The sequence below is a fragment of the Physcomitrium patens genome, chromosome 19 (assembly GCF_059467195.1).
Source record: "Physcomitrium patens ecotype Gransden chromosome 19, ASM5946719v1, whole genome shotgun sequence".
NCBI classification, from domain to species: Eukaryota; Viridiplantae; Streptophyta; class Bryopsida; order Funariales; family Funariaceae; genus Physcomitrium; species Physcomitrium patens.
Window position 1 is genome coordinate 350,421 of NC_143428.1, and position 11,024 is coordinate 361,444.

General features: G+C 38.7%; 2 protein-coding genes and 1 long non-coding RNA gene across 9 annotated transcripts; 1 reads left to right on the top strand and 2 right to left on the bottom strand.

Annotated features, from left to right (window-relative positions):
- Window positions 1-280: 280 nt before the first annotated feature.
- On the bottom strand, window positions 281-4,415 carry LOC149987321 (uncharacterized). Of its 4 annotated transcripts, none has more exons than XR_016498697.1 (5): window positions 3,579-4,415; window positions 3,083-3,176; window positions 2,767-2,804; window positions 1,874-2,585; window positions 281-713 (listed from the first exon to the last, which is right to left on the bottom strand). It is a non-coding gene; the product is annotated as an uncharacterized LOC149987321 (long non-coding RNA). The 4 variants fall into 4 exon arrangements; XR_016498695.1 differs by having other exon boundaries at window positions 1,874-1,971; window positions 2,316-2,585; window positions 3,083-4,412; XR_016498696.1 differs by having other exon boundaries at window positions 1,874-2,463; window positions 3,083-4,415.
- A 2,206-nt stretch (window positions 4,416-6,621) lies between these two features.
- LOC112295933 (uncharacterized) lies at window positions 6,622-8,636 on the bottom strand. The gene is made up of 4 exons (XM_024547985.3): window positions 8,290-8,636; window positions 8,026-8,212; window positions 7,643-7,790; window positions 6,622-7,455 (listed from the first exon to the last, which is right to left on the bottom strand). Exons 1-4 carry the CDS (start codon window positions 8,634-8,636, stop codon window positions 7,232-7,234), a joined length of 906 nt encoding a protein of 301 aa, XP_024403753.2. The 3' UTR covers window positions 6,622-7,231.
- A 53-nt stretch (window positions 8,637-8,689) lies between these two features.
- Window positions 8,690-10,816, top strand: LOC112295932 (protein argonaute 10). Of its 4 annotated transcripts, none has more exons than XM_073528901.2 (8): window positions 8,690-8,937; window positions 9,048-9,119; window positions 9,337-9,400; window positions 9,526-9,649; window positions 9,821-9,894; window positions 10,035-10,129; window positions 10,256-10,287; window positions 10,428-10,816. In XM_073528901.2, the coding sequence occupies exons 1-8, from the start codon at window positions 8,690-8,692 to the stop codon at window positions 10,607-10,609; spliced, it is 891 nt and encodes a 296-aa protein (XP_073385002.2). In that variant the 3' UTR covers window positions 10,610-10,816. The 4 variants fall into 4 exon arrangements, with proteins under 4 accessions (XP_073385002.2, XP_073385003.2, XP_024403749.3 ...); XM_073528902.2 differs by having other exon boundaries at window positions 9,821-9,873; XM_024547981.3 differs by lacking the exon at window positions 10,256-10,287.
- The last annotated feature ends 208 nt before the right edge of the window (window positions 10,817-11,024 follow it).

Sequence of the window (11,024 nt, forward strand, 5' to 3'; positions counted from 1 at the left end):
GAGGTTTATTCTCTAGATGCTTACCTTCAGCCCTAGCCACTACTGCTTTGCCTTTTGAAAGCTGAGCCTTGATCATGTTCTTTTTAGTCACCTAATAGCTTTGATCATCCAGTTGTAAGATAGCAGTAAGAAATATCACCTCCAATGCAAGTTTCAACCTATTTTAGGGATTGCAACCTTTCAATGCATGGGTGCAGAATAAGGAACTTTCCATAGAGCACTTAATACGACACCATGTCCCAATGCATTATTAAGCAAAGAGCATTCTCAGAGAACTAATGTCAATTAGTGAGCTCTAGCTTTGCCTGAACTCTAGTCTTGAGCTGGGCTTTCACATACATGCATTTCACATGTTGAATAAAATCACTTCTTATACAAACACAATGTCACTACTCAAAACTGATTCAACTACAATGTGCATGATCCAACATAAATTTTAAGGATAGCCTTGAACCTAGCAGTAAATATATGGGCATACAATGGCACACAACAGGGGATGCTGACTTTTTTTAACATAGTTAATTGAGTAGGGGTGAGAACAAGGCTGGCTTGCCTTCTGCAAAGGTTCATTATCAAATTCAATAACACCCTCATTGTCTAGCTCAACGTCTAACTCATTATTACTCATTATTACTCATGTTTTCATCTTAGTATGTCATAGGTGGCATAGATTTCTCCTCCAGCCAAGGCATGTCATCATCACTCTCTGCCGCCTGTCAAACAACCACTAAGAGAACTTCATATCTAGGGATCTACATCAGAAAGACATCTACCATAAATCACTGATCTTAAGATTAATATTTATAAACACCATAAAAAACCCTGTAAAAGACAACTTAGTTAGAACTTATAGAAAACTACCAAAATCGTGGCTCAAACCAAAAAAAAAAAAAAAAAAAAAAAAAAAAAAGCTCAAGGCTATCCTATGAAAAAATCAAACTGCTAAAAAACCCTATAAAAGACAACTTAGTTAGAACTTATAGAAAACTACCAAAATCGTGGCTCAAACCAAAAAAAAAAAAAAAAAAAAAAAAAAAAAACGCTCAAGGCTATCCTATGAAAAAATCAAACTGCTAAAAAACCCTGTAAAAGACAACTTAGTTAGAACTTATAGAAAACTACCAAAATCGTGGCTAAAACCAAAAAAAAAAAAAAAAAAAAAAAAAACGCTCAAGGCTATCCTATGAAAAATCAAACTGCTATTCTAGTCTTTGATAATCCAAAAAACAAGTAGTCTTTCCAATCCTATGGGAAGGGAAAAAAGCAATTTGTGGAGAATGGACCTATAAAAGGCTCTAATTCACATACTTCAGCTACTGTAATGTACTCAAAAGCCATTGTTATTTGGTGCACACCAAAATAACCTTCCATTTAAGCGTATGACAAGGACATCATAATTGTGCCAATATGGGAACACCTGCTCAAGCTGGGCTCAATATACATCATCTATATAAAGGCACATGGTCATCATGGCATGGAAAATATAACCATTGCATAGTTATAACCTTCAAATCAAAAATTCTCTTGAGTTACATGTTCCCACGTTATCAAAGGTTACTTTCTTCAATTTAAGATATCAATAAGTTTTACATAAATTAAATTGCTAAAATGAATTGTAACATAGAACATTCTTCCATGCCATCAGCGAATTACCACAAGATGCAACACTAAATACTAAACAACCACAGTTCCTCGCTTTGTCAATTTCCAACTTGAAGTAAGAATTGACTCTACGTCAATGCGATTTTAATGCTATGTTAACGATCATTGGTATTCCCGACCTAGACAAAATTGATGTTGGGAATATTAATTTTTCAGACATGGAAATGGAATTTATTATCAAGCGTTTGGATTCAAGGATGTATGCGTGCACCTTTGTTTTGTCGCATCGATTGTAAGACGATATTGGAGATATAATTTCCACTGATCGATCAACGCGTACATGCAATTACATATCCAGGCGATTGAAGCCTGCAGAAGATTGAACCTAGTATTCGATAAAATGGCTGAATCCAGTGATTTTGGCACAGTTTTGGGCACCAGTTGAAAACCTGAAAACTAAAAGCTGTATTTGATTTTAAGGCTTTTAATTCCCTAAGAGTCATGATTTTGGCAATTGGATTTTGCCATTTTATCGCATATGAGGTTATTGTTACTTCACTAGTAAGAAGCATAACATGTAACATGAGTTTTTATAGATAGAGGACTCCTGTTGAATCCCTTCTTTCCTACATAGACAAAGGTGTGCCTCTACCAGTCCAGCATGTTTGTGAATCATGACCCATGAAGTTTCCAGAAATTTTGAGATAACTCACGAGATCCTTGGACGATGATGACTGCTAGGGAGCATTCGCGTATTCGTTCTTCGTAGCAGCAAGTGCCTAAAGCTCCTTGAAAACCGACTAGTTCTCTTCGAGATCGCGACTTATGTCAAGATCAAACAGATCGGGAGTTGACGGTGACCTATTGATCACTGACAAATCCTCATCAATTAACGAGCAGCCAGATTTCTCCTACATATTTAGGCTCTTGCAATTTCTGGTACTACAAAATGTATTTATGATGTTCTTCATCCAGAAGCAAACCTGCAAATCACAGCAAAAAGATTGGTTATAATTATGAACAGTGTATGAACACGTGAACAATAAATGTGTGATTAGTGAATACATATTCATTCCATGTCTCTACAGGAAAATAATCTCACTAATTACCATGAAACGAATGTACAAAAGACATTAAGAGGAGTAGTCATAAATGCACATATACCTTGCTCTTGGTTGCCAAATGACCTTAATCATCTCAACCTACGATATACACAACAGAAACATAAGTTTCAATGAAGAACAATTTCAAGCATGAATTAAGCGCAGAATTTTGATTAGATTGGAATCTTAAATTATTAGAATACAACCATGAGACTTGCGGTTCTCAATGACAGTGTGCTAAATAACAAACTTATACAAATCAAAAAGCAGTGGCAGGGAACAAAATTAAGCAAATCACAATTACCTCAAATCGGTCAAGGCAGATCGATCTAATCACTGGAAGAATCACAACATGCACAAACATCGGAGAACCTTACCGTAGAAGACATTGTAAAATCAGAAATGAACACTGGTATAGAAGTAAGAGTAGGAATGGTGTCAAAAACGAAAACTGCTGCAACAAAAGTCCCCCTGAACACCAATACACAAGTTAATTTGCAGCACTATACAAAACTGATGCTAAATCCTAAACAAGTGAATAAGATCTAAGTTAGCACAAATAACATCAAAGTAAACAGATGATTCAACACAAGGAAATGAAAAATGAAACCTTGAACTGACGCGATAAAGGCAAATAACAGCACAAAATAAAGCCAAAAGATAATAAAAGCTTACACATTACATGTTACACGCCAATTGGTTAATAAACAAGAAACCAACAAACACAGAATAATAGGCATTGTGAAAAACGAAGAGCCGCCAGCTACAGAGCCATGAAGCACCATAAACAAAAGATCCCAGGAAAGAACTCTGAATATGCACACGGAACTGAGTCAGGAAAGAAGGAAAAACAAAAAACCAAAAAAACCTCACCAAGCACTTGCAACATTGGACAGAACTAAGACAAATATTCATTTATCAATGCAGGGCCCGCTCAAGTATTCTCGCATCTGGTCCGTGCTAGCAAGTTCACCACAGCAACATTGGCTCGTCATAAGCAGAAGGGCGGCACGTCTATATATCAGCTGAGTGATTGTGCGCTTCAACATATACAGGATGTTGTGCAAAGACACCGAGAGCGTGATGACTAGGAGTTCGAATCTGATGAGGACCAGGAATCCGTTAGTTGTTTTGGAAGAGGGTTGCTCAGAGGACTCAGAGTGGGAGCCCTCTACCTACACATAGTGCAGGATTAGAATCAATAAAAGAGGCTGTTGGACAGTTTCTTAGCATTTGTTACTAAATTGAAGCTCATGTAACACTTGTACAATGATTTTTTGAATGGTTCTTGCTTGCTGATTCATGCAACGTCACCCGTCCCATACCCCAACTTCGTAGTTGCTTTGCTTTGCTGCATGTACTTGCAGTTACTTTGTTGATGCAGTTACTAGAGTTTCTTCCAATCTCGATGTTGGAAAAAGCGTGTGGTAGACTGCCTTAAATTCCGCGCAAAAGCTTTCAGCGGAGACGGCGGATTTTCCATAAACCTCGTATTCGATAAAATGGCAGAATCCAGTGATTTTGGCATAGTTTTGGGCGCCCGCCGAAAACCTGAAATCCAAAGCTGTATTAGATTTCAAAGCTTTTAGTTCCCTGAGAGTCATAATTTTGGCAATTGGATTCTGCCATTTTATCGAATATAAGGTTCATATTAACATACTTAGTAGGAAACCGATCGATATTAACACGGCACTGGTTTTCCGATTCAATTTTGCTAGCATATCAATATCTGAGGGTCATATGTTATCTCGAATTCCGACAATCTGCCATCAACTGCTGGTTGCCATGCATGGCTTCAATAGCAATCCTTCAAACTCTTTCCTGATTATTTCACTTCAAGGACTGTACAAATGTGGTCAGGAGAAGTATTTCAGCTGTGTGGTAAACTTCATTTCACAAAATTAGCGTTGTCAAACTGGAGCTCTACATTCAAATGAAGATTACGTACGTAGACATCGGCCCAAAAATAACAACATCCTATGAACACGAAAGCAAACTCAACAAAATTGTACACAATCTCATTCTCAGACCAAATAACTCCAACAACGAAAGTGGTGATGCAATCTGCAATTGGAATGCAATCTATACACACACCTCGAGCGAACCTTGAACTCAACCAACAACCCCACCACATCAGACATGATCAAATGTTCAAGTTAGTAGCAGATCTCATATTACTCAGTCTCACATGCGCAGAGGGATCTGGCAGCTAGTGTAAAACCACGTGATCATTCGTCTAAAGACCAACTTCAGCAATCATGCGCAATAAAATCACCACGTTAATGTAAGAAATTACAATGAACCAATGTTTTTTTTCCTTGATCAATGTAATTGAACAGAGGTCCTCATTCATGTCAGTCCACTATTCTGTTTAGTTGCAAACCTTGCTTCGAAGCTGCATGAACAGCGTCCAGGTCAAGGGCTTCGTCACGAACGCCATGGGCTCCACCATCGACACGGACTTCCTCTACAATGCCACTGCGCTCAACAGCAACTGCAAGTTGGACTTCAAGTACGATGGGATCACCACCGGACACCAAGTACGATATCATCATAATTAATATCTCTTAAAGATTCACATCAACCATACATTTGCAAGAATATCATATCTATATGTAATGTGCTATGGATTTGTAGCATATAGCCTACCCCCAGTACATGCTTTCCATTAAATCAATTATTAAATATACTACTTTTATTATGAAGGGTGATTTCTTAAAAAAAATTCAAAATAATCCATATTGCATTATTTTAAAATTTTTAAAGATGATGTTGAGTTTGTTAAAAAAAAAAAATGGTTGTATATTAATTGATATGATTTTGATATTAATTATCAAGGTTTTTTTCTTTTTGAATGTTTGTTTTGAAATTTCTTTTGGAAAAAAAATGAGAAAATTGATCAATTTGCTTCCTGTAATAATCAAAAGGTTGTTCTATCTACGTATACTATCACATACTACCTAAATCTTGGTAGTCTACAAGTAGTATTTGCAAGTATTTTTTTTGCAATTAATAAAAACAAGCTTTGCCATACATTGCATCAAATTTGTAGAGATCAATATTTAATCAACAAGTTTTTATTATGTCGCAAGGAGTCGAAATATTAATCCCTAAAGTTCTTTTCAAATTTTCTCCAAAAACACTTCAAAACTACATATTCTAGTGCAAAGAGAGGGGAAGAAAAAAAGAAGTTCATTTTCTATTTTTAATTGTAAGATCTTAATTTAGAGTATTACAAGAACAAGTAGTAATTTTTTTTAATTTTTCCACCGTATGGATTAGAAGATTATAGTATTTGAAGTGAAAAACTTAGTCATTTTTGGACCATACAAAACAAGACCAGCACACTTTGTCTCCTCTTTAAAAATTATCTCTTGCATCTTTTCTTATGAGGAGATATTACCAAATAAAAGTAGACCATATAAGCTATATTATTACCGAATTTCAAATGTAACAAAAGTGTGTAGCATTCTCAAAATAGCCTTGCAAGTAGAAGGGATTCAAAACTTGGTAATTAGCATTTTGTTTTTTATTGTAAATTCAGGATCTTGAAAATCCAAGGTCCAAATAGTGAAACCAAAGTTTCATACCTTTTTTCAAAGTAGAGAAAATTAAAAGAGCAAAAAAGCAAAATCTCTTATATGGCAAAGAAAAAGTTTTTTTGCACCCTACCCGGTAAGGTGTGAAAACTTTAATTCTTTTTTAAAAGAAGGTTTATTTCAAAAAGTGGTTTTTTCAAGATTATCAAATAGTATGATATTAGCTTCTTATACAAAAAAATTCAAAGATAATGAAGCAATTTAGATTTGCTACCCAAGGTGCCCAACGAATAGGAATTTTTGCTTAGGGCATCATAACTTTTTTTTGTGATGTCCAAATGATAAAAAAAAAATTAGATCTCCATGAAGCTCTAACATTCCTACACCTTCAAAAAAAGTTTCAATAAAATATGCTTAAAATTGACATCATAGGAACCTGTCTGAATTCTCAAAAAAAACCCGTTTTGGGAATTGTCTTTTGGAGGTTAATAAAGGGAAAGTACCAAACTGCAGTAGCAATTTCCAAAATCAGAGAACATCTTCCTTTTAACAATCCTCCTTGAAGCATACTTTACAGGTAACACAAATCTCCTTGGGCACATGAACTCCACAAAAGCATGGATTCATGAAATATGAATTTTTGCCTAAAGTTTCCTCTCTTTTCATTGATGTTGAATATTGATATTGTTTTGGAATCTGATAGAATCTGCTCCCATACTCACAAAACGATATGAAAGGGAGCATATCATTACAGAATCAATAGCGGTCGCCATCCGACTCGATGGAAATAAGGTGCTCACAAGACGAAGCTCAATGCTTTCACTCGAACACCGCACGAAAAGTGGAACAAAACCCCCCCGTATTTCAGCCACGTCCGAGCCTTTTCCTGAGGTGGTTGATGAAAGCTTGCTTGAACAGGTGCTTACTCTACACTTAACAGGGCTAAATACAAGGATATCATGCAGCACTTGTTCCTTTTCCGCTAGCTCACATGTATGCCAAGAGGTATTCTAAGCGCACGCGCTCTGCCTTCCGTAACTTCTTGCTCCTGGTAACACACGAGAAGCCAAAATCCAGGAAGCGGACGGGAGGCTGTTTTCTCCACACTACCATGATATTACGTGCCTCAATATCTCCATGAAGTAACCCGCATTCATGGACTGCATCGAGCGCTTCAAGTGCAGGAGTCTTCACCTCCTGGGTCACTGCTACTGAAAAATAATCACCACACAAACGTAAATATATTACTACTCTACAAGAAGATTGCAGTTCCTCACGTAAACTGGTCCTTCAAGCAGCATTTCATAGAACCACAATGCTCAGGCTACAAGGAACCCTCAAGATCAGAATACGGAGAGTAGCATGCTTCACATTGGATAGTTTCGCAAGCAATCCTACTTTCTCCAAGTTCAACGCCATCAATCGATTCGATGACGACAAATACAGCCCGACCCGTACATGTAGTTCCATATCCTGTTAATCGAGGGACGAAAACCCCCCAAAGCTTCTCCATCTTCTGATAGGCAACTACCTCCTTCAGGAGAGCCTGCACAAGCACGGCCAAAAAATGTGCTGGACAGAATAAGATCACAAAAAGGTAAGGTGTCGAAAACTGCACGCGCACTTCCGCACCGACATGCCTCACGTTGCATCCAGCTAAGACTACCTGCTACTAAAGATGTTGCAAACAAGACCTCTCCAGCTCAGCCCTGTAGTAGACCACAATATAGCAACTTTGACCTTTCAACCCAATACTCCCACGTAATGCAACTCCGGCTCACCTCCGCACGTTGTGTGTTTAAGTAGGCAAACTTCACTGCAACAGCCTGCCCATACAAACGGCCACTAGCAACGCACCGACTCCACCCCTCACAACTTATGATACCGCCCGTCATTTTCAGGTTCAGGTCCTCGGCAGAGACATCTTTCAAAGCCAGCTGGTTCCCATCTGGGCGATTTCTTGTTGACCTGCAAATGCAGTTGCAGTCATTTCACCATTTGTTCTACTTCATTGGACAATTTGGATAGCTGGCTGGACAACTTACTTTGGTCTTTCAGGGACACTGATGTTGTTCTCACGGCCTCTAAAGTCTGGATCGCTCTTAACGTCATCAGAGCTTTCACTGAAAGACTCGAAAGGGGCAGCTCCATGTAATTTGGGAGTTTCGCCATTCCTGAGTCCCTTACCAAACTTGGTGTTATCGTTAGAAGCAATGTCAACCAAATATAACAACGCATCAAGCACGGGTGGGTGCCCACCCATCGCCTTAAAACCAACTGATATTTTGAGGCAGCCGGCATTATCCCGTTTGAAGAGGTACCAATCTCTAGAGTCAGTCAGGATGCCGTAACCCACCTCAAAGCTGCAAACTAGAGCAAACCAAAACTGCATTTGCTACGTACCAATAAGCAAAGAAGTAAATGTTTACAATTTATTAGAAGCACATGTTCTTATGTTTGTTTGGTTGGATTTTTGCATCAGATGGGAGGATTCAACTCTCCGTTAGCCCCAACTGTGACCGCTTTTCTATCTCTCATGGCTCAAAAGGAGAAGACACCCCGTCTATTGCAGCTGTGGTTGCCACGAAGAACTGGCCCGATATCTTTCATTATGCCACACGAGCACAAACACAGCCGGCAACGATGGAGATGATTGAGGGTCTCCATATTGAGGGAAAGGGCGGGATGGTCAAGTAAGTGTAAATTCCCACTTTGCCATTATTGTTGAGGTCTTTCCTTCGCTTTCGAGATTGTTAGATGAATTTCTGATTGACTCAAATCATTGAGCTTCCAACCACTGCAGGGATTTGCTCCTCGAGTACCACAGAACATGCCGGGGTCCCATGTGCAAGCCCAATCAAATAATTGTCTACAGGTAAGCACTTCTGGCACTACAGATCTAGTGTGATTTTACATGCTTGTCTTTAAACTTGTATCTTCAGGCTATGCAATTTGGTCCTTAAGTTTTAATATCTCTGCTTCTTTCCGATAACCATTTGATGTTCCAAAACGATAACACACTGCACACCTTGAATGGTCCTACATTAGTATGCTTGAATTTAAGGCTCTGGCTTGTCTCTTTGTCCATTCAGGAATCGCGTTAGTGAATGCCAGTTTGCGGAAGTTCTGGAGAAAGAGGTTATTGCGTTTAAAAGAGTACGTTAATTCAGCCCTTGCTCTTCTTCCCCTTTACAGTTAACATGTTTAACAACTTTAACATATTTTTCTGTTCTCAGAATATATGTAGGCAGCTGTGTATGACTTATTTGTTGTCCTCGCAGGCGTGCAGAGACATCGAACCCGATTACAACCCAGGGATCACTTTCATCGTTGCTCAGAAGCGACACAACACACGTTTCTTTCCTCAGGGTCGTGATACCTTGCGAAATGGAAATGTTATGCCAGGTAATGCCGTAACATATATCTCTTTCATTCTGGATACACCAAACTTCAATATCTTATTCTAAGTGTTGCACGGTTGAGTCCCACATTAGAAACAGCGAATGAGATGGTTAAGCAATTTATCCGAAAAAATTAAGTGAATTTTCAAAAGTAGAAGGCTATATTGGTGTGCAGGCACTGTTGTGGACAAGGACATCTGCCATCCCCACAACTACGACTTTTTCCTGGTCAGCCAAGCTGGCCTCATTGTACTCATTCATACCCTTAGGCCACATTTTATTATCAAAGGACATGCGTTTCTTGTGTGCTGCTTCCATTGCCCGATGCTCCTGTTTCAATTATCTTATTTGAATATGTACTTAAGAATTTGGGATTGGCTGGAATGCAGGGTACATCTCGTCCTACACACTACCACGTACTTGTGAATGAGAACAAGCTTGGGCCTGATGATATCCAGAGCTTAACGAACAATCTGTGCTACACGTAAGTACCAATTCTAACTGAACTTTGATGGTATTTACTCCAATACAATCAAATTTGATATACTCCCATGGATAGAAGTATCCTTGATTTAAATTCCTGTATTAAAAAGTGAGGTGAATCGTCCAGGTTTGGCCGCTGCTCAACATCAATTTCCATGGGCAAGTTCCCTCTAGAAAACTCTTTTCACATACTTGGCCCTCTGGTTTAAATTCTCCATTAAGCAAGTACAACTAAACACAGCACATGTTCTTATTCAATTCTCTCATACGAAGTTACCTCTTGTATGTTGTGATTACAGCGGCGCCAGCAGCTTATGCCCAGGTTGTGGCACAGAGGTACAGGAAGCTGGTCGACACTTGGAAAGGATCTGACACAAACTCTTCTGTGAAGAGTGGAGGAAAGGGCTCAAGCGCTCCAAAGCCAATCCAGGCTCTTCTGGAACTGGAGTTGAACCCAGAGTATTCGATGTTTTTCTGCTGAATTTTGCACTGCGATGAACTTAGTGAATGAGCTAGTTGTGATTGTAAATAAGCAGACTTTAATCCAGACTCGTAGTTTATATAAGCGAGGAGTATCGTTTTTTGGACTCCCACCAGAACTAAACAAGTTCAGTATTAACAGAAACTGTACAAAGACGCTGCCTTCGAATAATATCCTTCGTTAAAAGTGAAGGCATTTTGGTCGCAACCTTTGTAAAGGCTTGGAGCATGATAGACGCTGTCCCATGTATAATTCTGGAATAGAAGCTTATGGATGTGCTATCCAGGTGCTCATAATTTCTGTGTGAATCTTAAGAATCCAGTATATTGTCACTGTTGTTTCAGGCTATGTTTGTGCATAACTCCTGCTGTCGAGCTTAATTCAAGGAGCATATCCTAATTACTGGAACGGTTAG

Bases quoted from the DNA above. Each gene is read 5' to 3' on its own strand.
- LOC112295933 (XM_024547985.3), bottom strand. From the start codon at position 8,636: ATGCAGTTTTGGTTTGCTCTAGTTTGCAGCTTTGAGGTGGGTTACGGC. The intron at 7,791-8,025 runs GTGAGCCGGAGT...GTGCTTGTGCAG, and splicing joins TAAACACACAACGTGCGGAG to GCTCTCCTGAAGGAGGTAGT. The intron at 7,456-7,642 runs GTAGGATTGCTT...ATTATTTTTCAG, and splicing joins TGGCGTTGAACTTGGAGAAA to TAGCAGTGACCCAGGAGGTG.
- LOC112295932 (XM_073528901.2), top strand. From the start codon at position 8,690: ATGTTCTTATGTTTGTTTGGTTGGATTTTTGCATCAGATGGGAGGATT. The intron at 10,130-10,255 runs GTAAGTACCAAT...TGAATCGTCCAG, and splicing joins ACGAACAATCTGTGCTACAC to GTTTGGCCGCTGCTCAACAT. The intron at 10,288-10,427 runs GCAAGTTCCCTC...TTGTGATTACAG, and splicing joins CTCAACATCAATTTCCATGG to CGGCGCCAGCAGCTTATGCC.